This window comes from Orycteropus afer, unplaced genomic scaffold (genome assembly GCF_000298275.1).
Source record: "Orycteropus afer afer isolate SDZICR_OR568_19922 unplaced genomic scaffold, OryAfe1.0 scaffold00020, whole genome shotgun sequence".
Lineage (NCBI taxonomy): Eukaryota > Metazoa > Chordata > Mammalia > Tubulidentata > Orycteropodidae > Orycteropus > Orycteropus afer.
Window position 1 is genome coordinate 14,505,943 of NW_006921607.1, and position 16,889 is coordinate 14,522,831.

The following is a 16,889-nucleotide window of genomic DNA, read 5'->3' on the forward strand; positions in this document are numbered from 1 at the left end:
TTTCCATATAAAGTTAGTGATTGGTTTTTCCATATCCCTAAAGAATATTGATGGGATCTGGATTGGGATTGCATTGAATGTATAGATTGCTTTGGTCTAATTCCAACTTTTTATGGAATTGCCATACTGCTGTCCACAGTGGTTGTATCATTTGACAGTCCCACCAGCAGTGTATGAGAGTCCCCATCTCTCTGCATCCTCGCCAGCATTTGTTATTTTCTGTCTTCTTGAACTTTGCTATTAGTGCTGGGGTGAGATGGTATCTTGTTTTGATTTGCATCTCTCTAATGGAAGGAAGGTTGGGCATTCCTACTTCCATAGTGATACTGCCTCAGAAACCCAAGGAGGGGTCACTATGAGTCGGGGCTGACTCGATGGCAAACAACAACAACAACAACAATGGCTGATTATGAACATTTCTTCGTGTGTTTGTTGGTCTCCTGAATATCTTTTTTGGTGAAGTGTCTATTCATGCCTTCTGCCCATTCTTTAATTGGATTGTTAATCTTTTTGTTGTTGAGGTGTTGGAGTTTTCTGTAAATTTTAGAGATAAGTCCTTTGTCAGGTATGTCATTGCCAAATATTTTTTTCCCAATCTGTAGGTTATCTTTTTACTGTTTTGGAGAAGTCTTTTGAAGCACATAAAAATTTAATTTTTAGAAGGTCCCAGTCATCTAGTTTATCTTCTGCTGTCTATGAATTTTGGGTTGTGCTTGATAGTCTATTTATGCCATAAACTAGGGTCCCTAAATTTGCCCCTATTTTTTCCTTGAGGAACTTGATAGTTTTAGGTTTCACATTTAATCTTTGATCCATCTGGAGTTAGTTTTTGTGTATGATGTTAAGTATGGATCTTGTTTCATTTTTCTGCAAACGTATAACCAGTTTCACCAGCACCATTTGTGAAAGAGAGAATCTCTTCCCCATTTAATAGATTATGTCCCTTTGTTAAAGATCAGCTGACCATAGGTCAGTGGCTTTATTTCTGGGTTCTCAATTCTGTTCCAGTGGTCTATGTGTCTTTTGTTGTACCAATACCAGGCTGTTTTGACTACTATGGCTTATAGTAGGTTTGAGATCCAGCAGTGTGAGACCTTCTACTTTATTCTTCTTCTTCAGTACTGCTTTGCTTATCTGAGCTTCCTTTCCTTTCCATATAAAATTAGTGATTGATTTTTCCATATCCTTAAAGAATGTTGATGAGATCTGGATTGGAATTGCATTGAACATATAGATTGCTTTGGGTAGTATTGACAATTTCAGTGTTCAAACTTCCTATCCGCGAGCATGGTATGTTCTTCTGTATATGTAGATTTTTTTTTAAGGTTTTTTGAAGTAGTCTTTTGTGGTTTTGTTTGTACAGGTCTTTTGTGTCCCTGATGAGATTTACTCCCAGGTATTTTATTTTTTTGGCGCATGGCTGGTGTCTTCTCATTAAGGTCTCAGCTTAGATGTTTCCTCCTCAGAAAGGTTTTCCCTGTCTGTGAGGTAGCTCCTCATGCCATTCTTATTCTCCTGTCACATTATTCTGTATACTGTCTTCATAGCATTTATGATCTGAAATTCTTCTTTGTTTATTTTACTTATTTGTACCCTCCTACCCTCAGTATAATGTAAATTCCATGGAAACAGGGACTGGCTCTGTCTTGTTTACGGCTGTGTCTCTAGCACTCAGCCCAGGGCCTAGCTCTTGGAATACTCTTAATAAATATTTATCAAATGAATAAATGGATGAAACTGAAAAGATTAGAGGTAAAATATCAGTGATTAAAAATAAAATGACCTTACCTTTGTGTCTTTTTAAATCCTTAAGTGTTAACTTGTATGTTATTTGACTCTGGCATTTTGTTCAATATGAATTATGGAAATAGATTCTTAAGAGCCAGATGTTTTTTGGCTCCCTTAAAGGCATGATGCTAAGTTTGGATTTAAAAGCTGGAATGTGAATCTGAGAAGAAAAAAGAAAAGATTCATATTCTAAAAAGGTCTTTACAGTGTTATGACAGTAGTTCTCTCCTCATTAGGCTGTGTGCTGGTGCTAATTTGTAGGTCTGCCCTTAAAAGATGATGACACTTTGAAAATCGGTGGTGGGAGACAGTCCTGAATTTCTGAATTTCCTTTCTAAGGGCAGCAGCCCTGCCAGGGCTTAGACAAACTGTGTATGCAGCACACCCTCCCTCCCTCCCCCCTCACCAGCTTCTGCTCAATCTGTTAGCCCTGCAGCAGCGGTTAATTGGCAGGTATAATTCCTGTGTAGGGCAAGGCTGGTACTGGAGGATTAGGATAGTAGCTGTCATGGGTAAGTGGTTTCTAGCCTGGGAGACAGAAGTGTCATGTGGGACCAGCTCTTCTGCAGAGGGATAGGGAAAAAGAGATCACTTTGTAAAAATGACACAGGGAAGGCTACAAGTCCAGGAGTTATTTTCTCACTGCTACCAAAGTCCCATTTGATGAAAAACAATTGATGGTTGCCCCTGTAAAGTCATGTGAACTTGTAAAATATTATTGTCCTTTTCTGTGCTACATCTCCAACTTTCATCTTTCTGAAATGTCCCTCTGGTTTCTGACGTTGAGCTATTGGAGATACTGCTGTGGCCAGTGACTAAGACTGATAATTCAGTTTCCCCCCCGTGTTGGAAAGAAATTAAAGGAGGGAGGGCCAGACCCTGGAGAGGTGAGGACTTTGGAACTCCACGAGAGCTGTAGTAACACGAAATGATTTTTCTGTAAGGTAGGCAAGATGTTGGCTAAAGAAAATAAAAACAGTGGAGACTGAGATTGTTTGAAACTAAGAAAGTTTAACTTCTTTCTAGAGATTTTGAGTATTTTGATTAAAGCCTAGTGGTGTGTGGGGTACATTGTGCCTGTTGCTAGTAATAATAATAACAGCTTACGTTAATATTATATAGTTACCATATCATTTACAAAACAACTTAGTTATATCATTTCTTTAGGTCATCTCTGTGACCTTGAATGCTAACCTCTTCCTTCCTTCCTCCTTCCCTCCCTCCCTCCCTATCTATCCACTTACCTATCTCCCTACAGGTTGTCACTGGGTGCCTGCTATGTGCCAGGCACTGTGATGGGCATTGGAGAGTCAGCTGTGAACAAGTAGTCATGGGCCAGCAACAGGGCTATATATGTCTCAGTTTGGGGTTGGAAAGATTATCTGGGCAAGATCTGCAAAAATCTTCCTTACAGGCCATGTGAAGGATTTGCGATTTTATTCTAAGTGCCAAGTGGATGAATTCAGGAAAGACTTTGGAGGTAGAATCAATTGGACTTGGAGGGTTTGAGGAATATATTCAGGGAACTAACACTGTCATGAAAGTGGGTTCTGAGTCCTGACTGAGCCAGTATGCTGACTTCAGTTTTTACCGTGCCATGGACCCTCTCTTTAGATCCTGTGGAGGGGCTACAAGTCTGACAGGTACCTCAAGGCCCAGGAGTCATTGATGTAATCTAAAAAATGTCATGCCCTAAATGAGTTTATAGGTATCTTCCACTTAAAACTGAATATATGAAAATCACAATTTAGTAATAAAATAATATTTACAAAATAGTGGGATTATTCATTGTTTTCCAGAAGGCTCTATTTTGGGTTCTTGAAATAGCAGTTTCTTTATTGTGTTTAGGTGTGAGTTATGGTCAATGACACTACAAAGCTGTGAAGCCAGGAATTGGGAAAGTGTTACAGAGGCAGAGTGCATTACAGCACATTAATTTAAACTGGAAAGTAAACAGAAGATAAAGCATTTCTGAAATGTATAGATTTTTTTGGGGAAAATTATTACATTTTCAAAATTTCACTTTATTTACCTTTATAGATATTATTCCATTCTATGAAGTAAGAAAACCTCATAGTCTTGGTTTTTTATGCTTACTCTGAGCAGGAGTACTGAATTCTTGATATGTCAGGATTCCATATACTTGTCTGATTCTCTTAGCAGTGAATGAGGACTAGACACAGTAATGTGTTAAGAAATACAAAGTAGTGACTGTAACTAACAACCATTCTTTAGTTCATGGGTTGTAAAGGAATGTGCAACTGGTCAGATTTGGCCTGTGGGCCAACCTCTGGTATAGGGAAGGATTCAGAGGCACTGTCATGGATTCCCAGGTCCAACTCGATGGCACAAAACAACTACAACAACATGGACTCTGGTATTCTGGTGGCATAGTGCCTAAGGCATTTGACTGCTAACCAGAAAATTGGTGGTTCAAACCCACCAGTCACTCCCTGGAAGGAAGGTTGGGCAATCTACTTCCATAGTGATACCGCCTCGGAAACCCACGGAGGGGTCGCTGTGAGTCGGATCTGACTCGACATCAGTGAGTTCAGTTAGTTTGATCATGGACTCAGGGTTTGACCTTGAACAAAGTCTTCTTAATCTGAGTCTTATCTTAACGTGTACAACAAAGGAGAAGGACAATATAAATATAAGATAATATCTAATATTGTTACATACTGTGTACTCAAGATATATTTGTTGAAAACATTGTTCCACATCCTACTTTGCTGAGTAGCGACTGGGATCTTAGAAGCTTGCAAGTGGCCATCTAGATGCAACGATGGGTCTCTCCTTGTCCAGAGCAAAGAAGAATGAAGAAAACCAAAGACGTATGGAAACAATTAGTCCAAGGAACCGGTACACCATGTGATCCTCATTCTATAAAACTATGAGACCAGAAGTAGATAATGATTGGCTACCACTTTCAACCACTCAGAGGGGGATCTGTGTAGGAGATCCTGGATAGAGTGGGAGAACAATGTGGAACAAAACTCAAAATCATAAGAAAAAAAATAAAAAGGGACTAGGTTTGCTGGTCTGATAGAGCCAGGTGGAACCTCTGAGACTATGGCCCCTCGCTGCCCCCAGAATTTAATTCACTCCTATGGCTTCCAGCCAAACAATAGACAGGCATATGGGCTGAACATTTACATCAGGAAGATCCACTCCTTGGAGAGATCAATCATGGGAGAATAGAAGGGCTGTGTATGCACAGGGAGACAGCTCGGGGAGCAGGAGTGCATGAGAGGGAAGGACACAGGGAAGAGGTGGCTATGGGGAGGAAGTGGGAGGAAAGCTATTGCATTGTGGGAGATTATAGTCAATGTTGTGAGAGAAAATATATGTGAACTGCTATATGAAAGATGAATTTGCTCTGTAAACTTTCACCCAAATCACAATAAAATTAAAAAAAAAATTGTTGAATGAATGAGTCTTTAACTCATTAAGCTGAATTTCCTATGCTAGAGATAGTGGGCATTATGTGAGACACCCAGAGAAATCCAAAATAACATGTGTTGTAGATCGTTAGCCCTCATTCTGGTGGGAGCAGGGAGAGACAAAGTGTGGTCTGTATATTTAAGCCAGAGATGTTGGTCAATGGCAGAGCGTGGCAGAACATAGGATACTGAGGAGAACATAGGAAAGAAGTGGTGACAGCGAACGAGAAATCCCTGTGGACTGAAGTTGTTGCCTTTGTCCCTTTGTACCAGGAGGAACCATTGGACGAAAGCTCGGTGAAGAAAATGATCCTCACATTTGAAAAGAGGTCCTACAAAAACCAAGAGTTGCGGATTAAGTTTCCAGACAATCCAGAGAAGTAAGACATTGTTTTGCTGATGCATATATATCCTTTCTCCTCTGAGGTGGTTTTGGTTTTTGTGTGTTGGTTTACTTTGGCTTTTGTGATTTACTCTCATGTTTCTTACCTGTGTAAGGGAAAATACCTTCCTCACAGGGTGGTTGTGAAGATCAAATAAGAATATGGCAAGTTTGCTCAGTCCTTGGCACATAGTAGGTCTTCATGAAATGGTAGTTAACATAACTGTTACCACGCTAACACCTCAGTGCACTGTGAATTGCTGTAATGAGGAATCTGGTATCTTTTAGTCAGTCTTGAATCCTAACTAAAGAGATCTTCATATTTGTACAGATTTTAATGTTCTAAATCCCTCTTTCCCTTCCTGTCTTTCTCCCTTCTAAGACATACAGTTTTAATGAATCTTAATATGCCCTCAGCCCCTAGGCAATTAAGAAATGAGTCTCATACACTGTTCACTTCAAGTTTGTAGGTTACTGGAGAGACCCACTGGAAATGCAAGGTAGAAGGAAATGTACATCTTAAAAGAGAGAAAGTAGAATGCTGTGGGAGCATAGAGGAAGAAACAGTGATACCAGGGTGGAGGCTGTTGAGGGCTTCACAGAAGAGGTGGTATTTGAGCTGGGTTTTAAAGAGTGATTTTGATTTTATAGGCAGAAAAGGACACAGACATGCCAGGCAGTGTAAATAGCGTGAATAGAGACACAGTGGTCTCATAGGACACAGAGGATCCAGTCTTCACAGAACTTGGTGAGACCAGTGCAGTCCACTGTGTTCTCCCTATACTGTGGATGAGGAACCAGGATAATATGGGTACTGGTCCTGGGGTCACAGCCCCTTTCACAATAGCTGTAGCTAGATCATAGTTCAGCTTGCTCAACACCAGTGTCCTATCAGATTATGTGCTGACCTTCACTGTACAGTCGCTCTTGTCACACTGCACTCTGTGTGTCTGTGTTTAATCACACAAATAATACATAAATAGAGTGTCATGGTAAAAAAGACCAGCAGTACACAATTAGATTGAAAAGCAAGTTCTCCTTCATGGCGCTGACCCCTTTTCCATTCCTTTCCCTAGAGGTAACCCGTATTCCATGAGGATCCTTCTAGATGGTTTTCTCCCTACGTATTTACATATCGTTTTCAATATACTTATTTACATATATGTGAATATGCTGGTATATACATACACATACATATATATATATCATGCTGTGCATATTCTGCATCTTGATTCCTTTGACCACGTACTGTATGGTTATAGGAAAGCTCTGCATGTTAGTGCATGCATGTCTACCTTGTTCTTTTTGAAGGGTGCATACTATTTCATAGTTTGGGTATGCCATGGTTTGTTTATTTTTCTATTGATGGACAGTTCATTGTTTTAAATGTTGATTTTTATACACAGTGCTGCAATGAACCTTCTTGTATATGTATTTTCATGTACATGTATTTCTATAGGATAGATACCTAAGGGTTGAATTTTGGATTGGAGGGTATGTACATTTTAAACTTTAATAGCTGCCGCCAAATTTCTCACTGTATCCTTTCATCACTTCACCAGCAGCAACATTTTTACACACAATGGATCTGATTGGTCTTTAATGCTTTTGCTGTTTGTTTTATTGTTATTTCTTTATTGCGTTAGACTCGGTTGCTTTTAGGATGTGGACTTTGTCTTATTTGTCTCTCTACCTGCCTTACTGTAGACACTCAGTAAACATGAAAAATCTTACATAGTCAATATCATCTTTAATACATCCCCACCCTTAGAAGGATGTGTTTTGTATGAAGAAGTTATGCTGAAGGTTGATAACGCTGGAAATCTTAGAAGTCCAATTTGCAGAATTGCCTTTTGTCCACTTGGTAGGTGTGCTTGTGTCAATTGAGAGTAATGAATTTCTCCAAGTTATGGTCACTATATCTACATCCTGCAAAACACTGGTGTTCTAGTGTTCTAATTCACCAACTGGTTTTAAGAAAATTGATACTTTAATTTTTTTTTTTAATCAACAATGTTTTCCATTCAGACAAAATTTATGTACTATTTTAGTGTTTAAACATCTGAACATTTGAAAATTGAAATTATGCATAAAGAATCCCTTTTTTTCTTTTCTCACAAGGCATTTAGGAGACTATGTTGTGTTTTAACCTTGAGCTCTTGAGTTACTGGTATGGTGCCTTTCATAATTCTCTAGACCAGTGAAGTGCAATTAAGATGAAAATTGCTAAAGCATATTTGAATGAAACTTACTGGTTGAGATCAGAAACATTCAAATTTGTTTCCGTATACGCAGTTGTCATTTTGATTGCATTCCCAAAATGCCCCTCTTCATTTGGCTGCATTTCGGATTCAATTGACAGTTCTCCTTATACAGCCTCCACTTTGCATTGTGTGATCTTCCCCCAAACCTCCCGTTGAGTGGAACGTGCTGTTTCTCTGGTAAATCTTTTAGTAGTCCTTCTGTTCTACAGGGACAGAATTATTTAGTGTCTTGTTATCCAAGGCTGCTGTAACAGAAATACCACAGGTGGCTGGCCTTAACAAACAGAAATTTATTCTCTCACAGTTTAGGAGGCTAGTAGTCTGGATTAAGGGTGCCGGCTGGAGGGGAAAAGGCTTTCTTTCTTTGTCAACTCTTAGAGGAAGGTCCTTGTCTCCTTTCAGCATCTGCGGGTCCGGCATTCCTTGGAGATCTCCATGTGTCTTGCCATCAGTCTTCCCCTGGATCTAAGAGGATCTCAATGCAGGGACCTTGATTCCAAAGGATATGCTGTGCTCCCAGCTCTTCCTTTTTGGTAGCACTGAGATCCCTTTTTATCCACTCTCTTGCTTAATCTCTTTTATATCTCAAAAGAGATTGACTCAAAGTCCAGCCTTATCCTGTAGATTGTATCCTGGCCTCATTAAATCATGTTGTTGTTGTTGTTATGTGCTATTGAGTCAGACACAACTCATAGCAACACCTCCTTGGGTTTCTGAGGCAGTATCACTACGGAAGTAGATTGCCCAACCTTCCTTCCAAGGAGTGGCTGGTGGGTTTGAACCAACAATCTTCTGGTTAGCAGTCAAGTGCCTTAGGCACTATGCTACCAGAGCTCCCCATTAAATCATAGAGGTTAGAATTCACAACACATAGGATAATTACATCAGATCACAAAATAGAGGATAATACTTACTACTGAGACTCATGGCCTAGTAGCCAGGTTGACACTTGTTTTCTGAAGACACGGTTCAATCTGTTACATTGAGTTTAGCGGTTTTCAAGCTTTTTGGTCTCTTGAGTACCCCAAACTGCTTATTGTAGAAAATGCTAGGAAACACACAAGTACACAGGCACACACTCCATTAGCCATCAGGGCAGTGATAACATCCAGAACTTTGAACCAGTTCATTCTGGGTTGGTCCCCTGCTGAGAATTTGCATTTCCATCCCAGCTACACTGAGTCTGAATCTACATTTTAACAAGATGTGTCCATAGAAAGTCACCTGGGGATCTTGTTAAAATGTAGATTTTGATTCAGTATACATGTGTGGAAGGCACATTCTCAGCAGGGGACCAACCCAGAATGAACTGGTTCGGAAGCCCTGAGAGCAACCGTCACATGTTATCTAGCTCTCTGGAAACCTCTGCTGTATACTATTGAAAGAATGAGAATGGAAGAAAGAAAATGATGTCTTGGTATTGTTACAAAAGTAGTTTTGATCTTGCAGGTCGCCTAAGGATTTTGAACCACCTCCTTAGGACCACAGCTTGAGAGCTGCTGATTTCATTGGGTGAGGGAGAGCCATGCTACTCTCCTAGTTAATCCAGAGCCCAGGCAGTGATTGCTGGTTTTGTGGTTGCAGTTAGAATCCATTGGTTTCTGTTGCTTTTCTGCCATTATTGAACTTTGCTGTTCACTTTGCTAATTCCCTCTGTGGTTGAAGGAGAACATCCTGCTGATTTGAAGCAAATGTACATGGGCAGGCTAGCAGAATATTCTCCATCATACCAGAGAGAATCGATGACCCCATCTCAGCCTGGGTTACTGTTTTAATATGTTGCTCTATTGCTTTCACATTGCTTCTAAGTCGATAGTTTCCCCCAGCTGTAAGTCATCTGCTGCTGAGGGGTGTGCCTAATCCCTAAAGAGAGCCCTTTGCAAAGAGTAGTGTGTGCTTAATGTAAGTGGCCATGTACTTTTCAGCAAAAAGAAGAAAAATTTTTTTGTTACAGCATAACAAACTTGAATGTACCTAAATTCATTGAGCATCTACTATTAGCCAAGCATTGTTAGGCACATTAAGTCTCTTTCAATCCTTGTTATAATTTACCTAGTAAAATAAGGAAGCTCAGGCTTAGAACTCCCTTAACCAGATTGGGGCCCTAGGCTTTGTGTTTTTGTGACACTTTTATTGGGCAGTGCTGTGCATCCTTACAATTAATTGCATGTCATAGATTGTTTACATTCCTGTAGGCTAGGAACTCCATGAGGCTAGCATCTCTGGGTTATTTTGTTAACTATCACATCCTCATTTCCTGGCACAGTGACTGGCATCTCGTGTGTGCCCAGTTGATAGTTGTGTATGCACTGCCCATGGTCACACAGCTAGTAAATAGTGCAGTGGGGAGTGTGACCCAGGTCAGCCTTATTTTTGAGTCCACAAGACCCCAGTGGTATTTTTATGATGTTTCATTGCTTGCTGTTTGGCTCTGATAATTCCATGCATTTCTAAATTTAAAAATATATTGAGTTAAGTCCATATATTTGAAAGAACAATCTCAAAGTTAGAAGGAACCTAAAGGAATAGCCTGCACTCTCATCTAATTCTTGAGTTCTTACTGTATCACCCTTTATTGACTACCTCCAGTGATAAGGATCTAACCTTCCAAAGAAACCTATCCCATTATTTGGCAACTCTGATTTATAGGATTTCAACTCAGAATGAGAAAGATTTTTAGCCAGTTCTCATATGAGAGGATATCTAGACTCTGTGTACTCTCGGTTGCTTTCCTGAATTAGTTTCCATTATCCCTCCTAGGTACAGTTCCCATAACAGGTGACAAACTTTTAGGGTCATCTTGGCATGGACCACTTGACAGTTCCATATACACTCTTTTAAGCAGTCTAAAGTCACAGTAACATTTTTGGCATCTTCTTCCCTGTGTTCCTTCATTTGACAGGCATCTGCCGAGTTTGTGTGGTGGATCAGGGATGGAGTGGTGTGCTAGGTGCTGGGCATCCTGAAATGAATAAGAAATAGTCTCTGTCCTGGCAGGACTTTATGGTTCTGATTTGTACTTCAGTTACAATTGCCTAAAACCATCAAATCCTTTCTATACATGTGCTCTCCCTTAACTGTATTTTTCCCATCTCATATTTTTGCACTTGGCTACTTGGCTTTTTAGTTCAATACAGTTCTTTATGTGGATTCCAGGTAATTTTCCTTCTGTTAGATTTGTCCCATCATTATTGCCTGTCAGGAACTTCTTGATTTGATTCTGTCCACTGGTGTGTTCACTCTAAGCTCCTAAAGCTTTGTGTTCTATGACATTAGTTAAGTTTGCCTTCCGTATATCTTTGCCCAAGCTGTTGATCAAATATAACAATACAACAGTTGTTCTAAACAAGCTTAAGGACAGAGCCCTGTAGGATACCACCAGAGGCCTCTCTCCTGGTAACTTTCACCCATTAATTAGCACCCAATTCTAATTCCTTATACTTAACATGATTTTGTTTATTACTGTTTACTATACAATTTCCCTCGTCAATTCTGCCAGGTAAACTGTAAAAATCTGTTGTCAAGTTAGTCTCCAGAAAGCAGTTGTTTTTAAAAGTCCACATCTAAGGCAAGAACAGTGGAAACCTTTTTTTAAAAAGTTCTGTTTTTGGAGGGATCTTGATAAAATAATTTTGAAATTTACTTGGAATAAGAAGCAAGTGAGAATAGAAAACATTGAAAAAGAAGAGTAATGAGGGAGTGTTTTGCATTAACAGACATAAAATGTACTGTTAAGCTATATTAGTGTGAATAGTGTGGCCCTGGCTCAGGAATTTGCAGACCAATGAAATGGAGTAATAAGTCCAGAAGCAGATCAGGGTACCTATTAAAATTAAGTATATGATAGAGGTCGCATTTCTTCAAATCTGTGGGGAATGAATAGCTAATAATGGTTTTGGGGCAACTGGCCAAACATTTGCAGAAACTAAAGTTAGATTTTTGCCCTATATCATATTGCTAAAATACATTACAGATAGATTAAATATGTGGCATTTAAATATATTGAAACATAAAAATGCACCATAAAATAAATCTCATCCCACCATGGAGAAGATGTGCTTACGCTACATCTAGAATAGAACTCATGTAAGAAGAGATCTGACTGCTTCCAACTTTCAAAAACCTTTCTGTCAAAAAGCACAGTTTACAAATTAAAGGGCAAATATTTTTCTCTGGTTAATTTTTGTAACATATGACAGAGGTTAATTTCATTCATATATAGAATGCTTATAAATCAATAAATAATGTGAACAACCTGATACAAAAATGGACAAAGAAGCGCAAATAGTTGGTAAACATTGAAAATACTTTAAGTAGGAGCTCTGGTGGCATAGTGCCTAAGGCTTTGGCTGCTCACCAGAAGCACTCCTTGGAATGGATTGGGCAATATACTTTCATAGTGATACCACCTTGGAAACCCAAGGAGGGGTCATTATGAGTCGGGACCAACTTGACAGCAGTGAGTTTGGTTTTGGTTTTGGGAAGTATCAGAAGGGAACTCTGGTGGTGTAGTGCCTAAGGCATTTGGCTGCTAACCAGAAGGCTGGCAGTTCAAACCCACCAGCCACTCCTTAGAAGGACAACTGGAGAATCTACTTCCGTAGACATGCTGCCTCGGAAACCCAAGGAGGGGTCGCTATGACTCATTGACTCAACAGCATGAGGTTTTTTTTTTTTTTAAGTATCAGAAATGCAAAATAAAAAGTAAGTTATGGTTCTCGTCTTAAGTTGGAAGAAATTTTAAATAATATTATCTGTGAAGAGAATGAGAGGAAATAGGCACTTTTTATTTTGTTGGTACCTTTCTGACCAAGTATGTCCAAATCTGTTAAGGTGTACATACTGTTTGACTTGGCACTATCCTTCCTGGGAATTTATCTAACACAATAATATAGGTGTGTACATCTTCGTGTCATTTGTTATAGGGGAAAAGTGGAAAACATCTGAATGTCTGACAGAGGAGGTTTGGTTAGGTAAATTATGCTACCTCTATACAAGGGGATACTATGTAGATATTTAAAATTTATGATTTAGAATAGGGATTGCAGATAGGCTGGATCTCCCACACCCACTCACTGATTGATTGGTAGTGTCTTCCCGATACACTATGTTGAGAAAGATTCTGAAGCCATGTCTGGCTCAACAGGGTCGAGTGCTCTACTCAGTTGTACTTAGTGAGGGGTTTTGCCATGAGAGGAGAAGGACTGACAGCCAGTAAGTCAGGCATTGGCTTTTCCTATTGTAAAAGAATATGTAATGATAAGGGAAATTGCTCATTTATGTTAACAACAACAACAGCTGGGTCTCGAACTATATATATGTGTGTATACACACACACACACTCACACACACATATATATACACACACATACATAATATATATATATATACACACACACATACATACTATATAGGCTTACTTTTGGGGGAAAGAAGTCTATGAGTTGACAAAATGACTTAAACATACCAAAATGTTAAAAATGATTATTTCTGGCTAATAGGATTGTGGATGATGTCTGTTTGCTTTTTTGAGGAATTGTCTTTATTTTCTAAGTTGTCTTAAAAAAGTATTTTATGAGCATAAAAAATAATAGAGATGTTGAGATTAAATATAGTAATGGGGAAAAACAGTAGAAAGGGATATTGTCTAAAATATAGTGCATAAAGGCCAGGGAGATGGCATCTTCTGACCTTCTCTAATTTCACAAGAGGAGACAGAGTCACCATCAGTACCCCAAGGCTTATTCCTATGAGGCCAGACATGCCATCACCCTCCAGCCTTTTACAGTTCTGATACCAACTATCCCTCTCATGGCATTCACTACTTCTCTGCTAGGTTCAGTAATTTGTTGCAATGGCCAAATAGAACTCACAGACAATACTCATGATTATGGGGTTTATTAGGGAAGTAACAGGCCATATAATTCAGGTTCAGGAACTAGCTCAGGATACAATTCTTCCGTCAGGACCATCTCCCCTCTGCTATGTCCTCAAGCATGCCTCTCTGACCCTTGGCTTCTTGGCCTGGCTTCTGCCCTGCTTGGGCAAGTGTTACAAAGCTCTTTTAGCTCTGCCGATAGGTACACATAGGTGTACCCCACTCTGTTAGCAAACCTTCTGCTTGAGGGTACTCAGCTTTCTTGCTCTGTGGGCCAGGTAAGCCCACCACTTTGTCTCGTGCCTTGTGGTTCCACTGTGACCGTCTCTCTGCTGGGTGTCTCTGCCAGGGATCTCGGGTCCAAGGATGCAGTCTGTTTCACTTCCAACTCTTCTCTCTTGATGGTAGTGAGATCCGCCCTCTATCTCTAGGAAAGCTCATTTTAAGCCTGGTAGAGTGACAAAGCTAACCAATCTCAACACCAGCATTCTACACACCTTATTTGCATGGTTCAACCCAGTAATCCAGTGGGAGTTACAAAGACTATGGCTAGAAAAGCCATACCAAATAATTCACTGCACTGAAATAGGCATGTTTTAAGGACTTACAGTCTCCAAATTTTATTCCTTACAGAATCTAGCCTTTTGGGGAGGTTTTATCTGTCCAGCCCCTTAGGATCTGGAAGTTGATGTGTCCTACACGACTTCAAGAGTCCCTGCTTAAGTTCCTTCTCTTCAGCACCTCAATTCAATTAGGCAGCAATCTGTGGCTATCTAGAGACAAAGATTTAGTTCCTGTCTTTAAATTTATATTCTTGAAAGGATGATAGACATGTAATAATAACAACAATAGTAGTAGTAGTAATAATAAGAGCAAATACTTATATTGTGCTTTTTATGTGCTAGGCATTGTTCTGAGTGCCTTCTGCATATTTACTCATTTACTCTTTACCAATAAGATCAATAACGTTATTATCCTCCTTAACAGATGAGGAAACTGAGGCATGGAGAGGTTAAGTAGATAGCTAAGCTGGGGTTAAAACCATGCAGTCTGGCTCCAGAGTCTGTTTAACCTCTACTTTGTTTCAGTTACTCAATCAGGTACCCTTCAATTGCTTTACATGAATTAGCTCATTTCCTTCTCAGAACAAACTTCCCTGTCTTGTTCATCAAAAGCTTAGTTGGCATTTCTTTTATGTCAGACATTATTGAGTCGGGGGAGGGCATGCCAAGGTGAATACACAGCAGTTCTGTTCTTAGTGCCTGAGTGTAGGTTTTTTGGAAGCTCCAAGTATGGAAATGTGAGTGAGGTATTATGCTGTATAAGACTTGGTGGTGATTATGGAATGCCAGATGCCTGAGTGTAGGTTTTTTGGAAGCTCCAAGTATGGAAATGTGAGTGAGGTATCATGCTATATAAGACTTGGTGGTGGTTATGGAATGCCAGAATCTAGGTTTGCTTTACTTTGGGACTTATCTCTTAATCATCTCACGGGAGGGGAAGTGAGGAAGGGAAGAGTATTTAGGAAGGACGGAAGAATCTCAGTGTTTTCCTTGGGGAGAAAGGGAATAATTGGCCCTTGGTCTGAAGTGGGGAGAAAGAGAAACCCATTTTAGATTAGCAGGGTAACTCTGTAGTGGACAACAGAGTGAATTGCTATACCACAGGGTAATAGTAGCTGATCCACTAGACTGGTGGGCAGATCATTTAATGCTGCAGAATGCTTCAGGCGCCTCTCAAAGGCAGCTTGTGACTTGTGCAAGAATAGGGGGAACCCTGTAATGAGATCTGAATCTAAGATTGATTTTTGTAATGGGGAAATCGATTTCTCAAGGAAATTGTGTGACAATATGATGTTTGGATGAGTGTACTTCTTGGTTGGTCTGTTGTAGACATTTTGACAGATTGTCCCTTGGTCTGCACTGTGTTGCTGGTGTGCTCCCCAGTGCTGATAGTGCCCCATTCCTTTCAGTGACGCTGTCTTGTTTTCCCCTCCTAGGTTCATGGAATCCGAGCTGGACCTGAATGACATCATTCAGGAGATGCACGTGGTGGCCACCATGCCAGACCTGTACCACCTTCTGGTGGAGCTGAATGCTGTGCAGTCTCTCCTTGGGTTGCTTGGACACGATAATACAGATATCCTTTGAGGTCGGTCCTCAGTAGGGAGGCTGCCACGCTGGAGGAAGTGCTGTGTACTCTCATCTCCTGTCTGTCTCTGCTGATGTGTGCTCTCACGTCTGCTGTTCTATTTCCATTCTAATTATCTCCCATCCTGAAACACATGCTGCTTGCTCTTCACTCATTTGAAAACCTGGTTTTATCTATTAATAAATCGTGGGCAATCCTTAATTGTCCTATTTGCTCTTATTAGTATTAGAACGCATCCTGATGAATCTGTTCACACGTTAACAGCATTCGTTTTCAAGATCTGGTTGGGGGCCCATTACAGAGGCAAGGCCAGACAGGACTTGAATCTGTTGATCTAGATCTCGTTCTGTTAAAAGGTAGCCTAGTGGAAGCAGTGAACTGTGGTGGAAAGCACATTAGGATGTTCCAGGAGGACAGGGATTTTTATATGTTCTGTCCTCTGCTGTGTTCCCAGTAGGATCCCTGGTGGGCACAATGGTTAAGTCCTCAATTACTAACCCAAAGGTCAACAGTTCAAACCCACTAGCAGCTCTGCAGGAGAAAAATGTGGCAGTGTGCTTCTGGAAAGATATATAGCATTGGAAGCCCTATGGGGCAGTTCTTCTCTGTCCTGTAGGGTCACTATGAGTTGGAGTTGACTTGACAGCTATGAACATGTTCCCAATTCCTTAAAAAAGCCTGGGTGCAGAATAGCATTTGATACTTGTTGAATGAGCATTAGACTTAAACAGGGAACCTACATTTGTTTTCCAGCTTCATTTTTTATGTGAAATTTAATGCCTCTCTAGGCCTTGGTATTCTCATCTGCAAAAGTGGAGTGGTGACCTTTGCCTTTCAGTATTGAGGAGATTGAAGGGGATCATTTAGGTACTGACACATAGTAGGCAGCTGGTAAATGTTAATTGTAACTAAATCTGAATCATGACTGGCAAAACCACTTCATATGTTGTCTCTGCTATCAGATGTGCAGCAGCTTTTCATGT

The 16,889-nt window shown here is 40.1% G+C and overlaps 1 protein-coding gene across 1 annotated transcript in view; it reads left to right on the forward strand.

The window, feature by feature from the left end:
• Nucleotides 1-16,889, forward strand: part of CTNNBL1 (catenin beta like 1) — a 169,766-nt gene that overhangs the window by 4,856 nt on the left and 148,021 nt on the right. Inside the window, exons 2-3 of the mRNA XM_007934654.2 lie at nucleotides 5,505-5,611; nucleotides 15,755-15,894. Coding sequence (XP_007932845.1) covers nucleotides 5,505-5,611; nucleotides 15,755-15,894 — 247 coding nt within the window. The remainder of the gene's footprint in view (nucleotides 1-5,504; nucleotides 5,612-15,754; nucleotides 15,895-16,889) is intronic.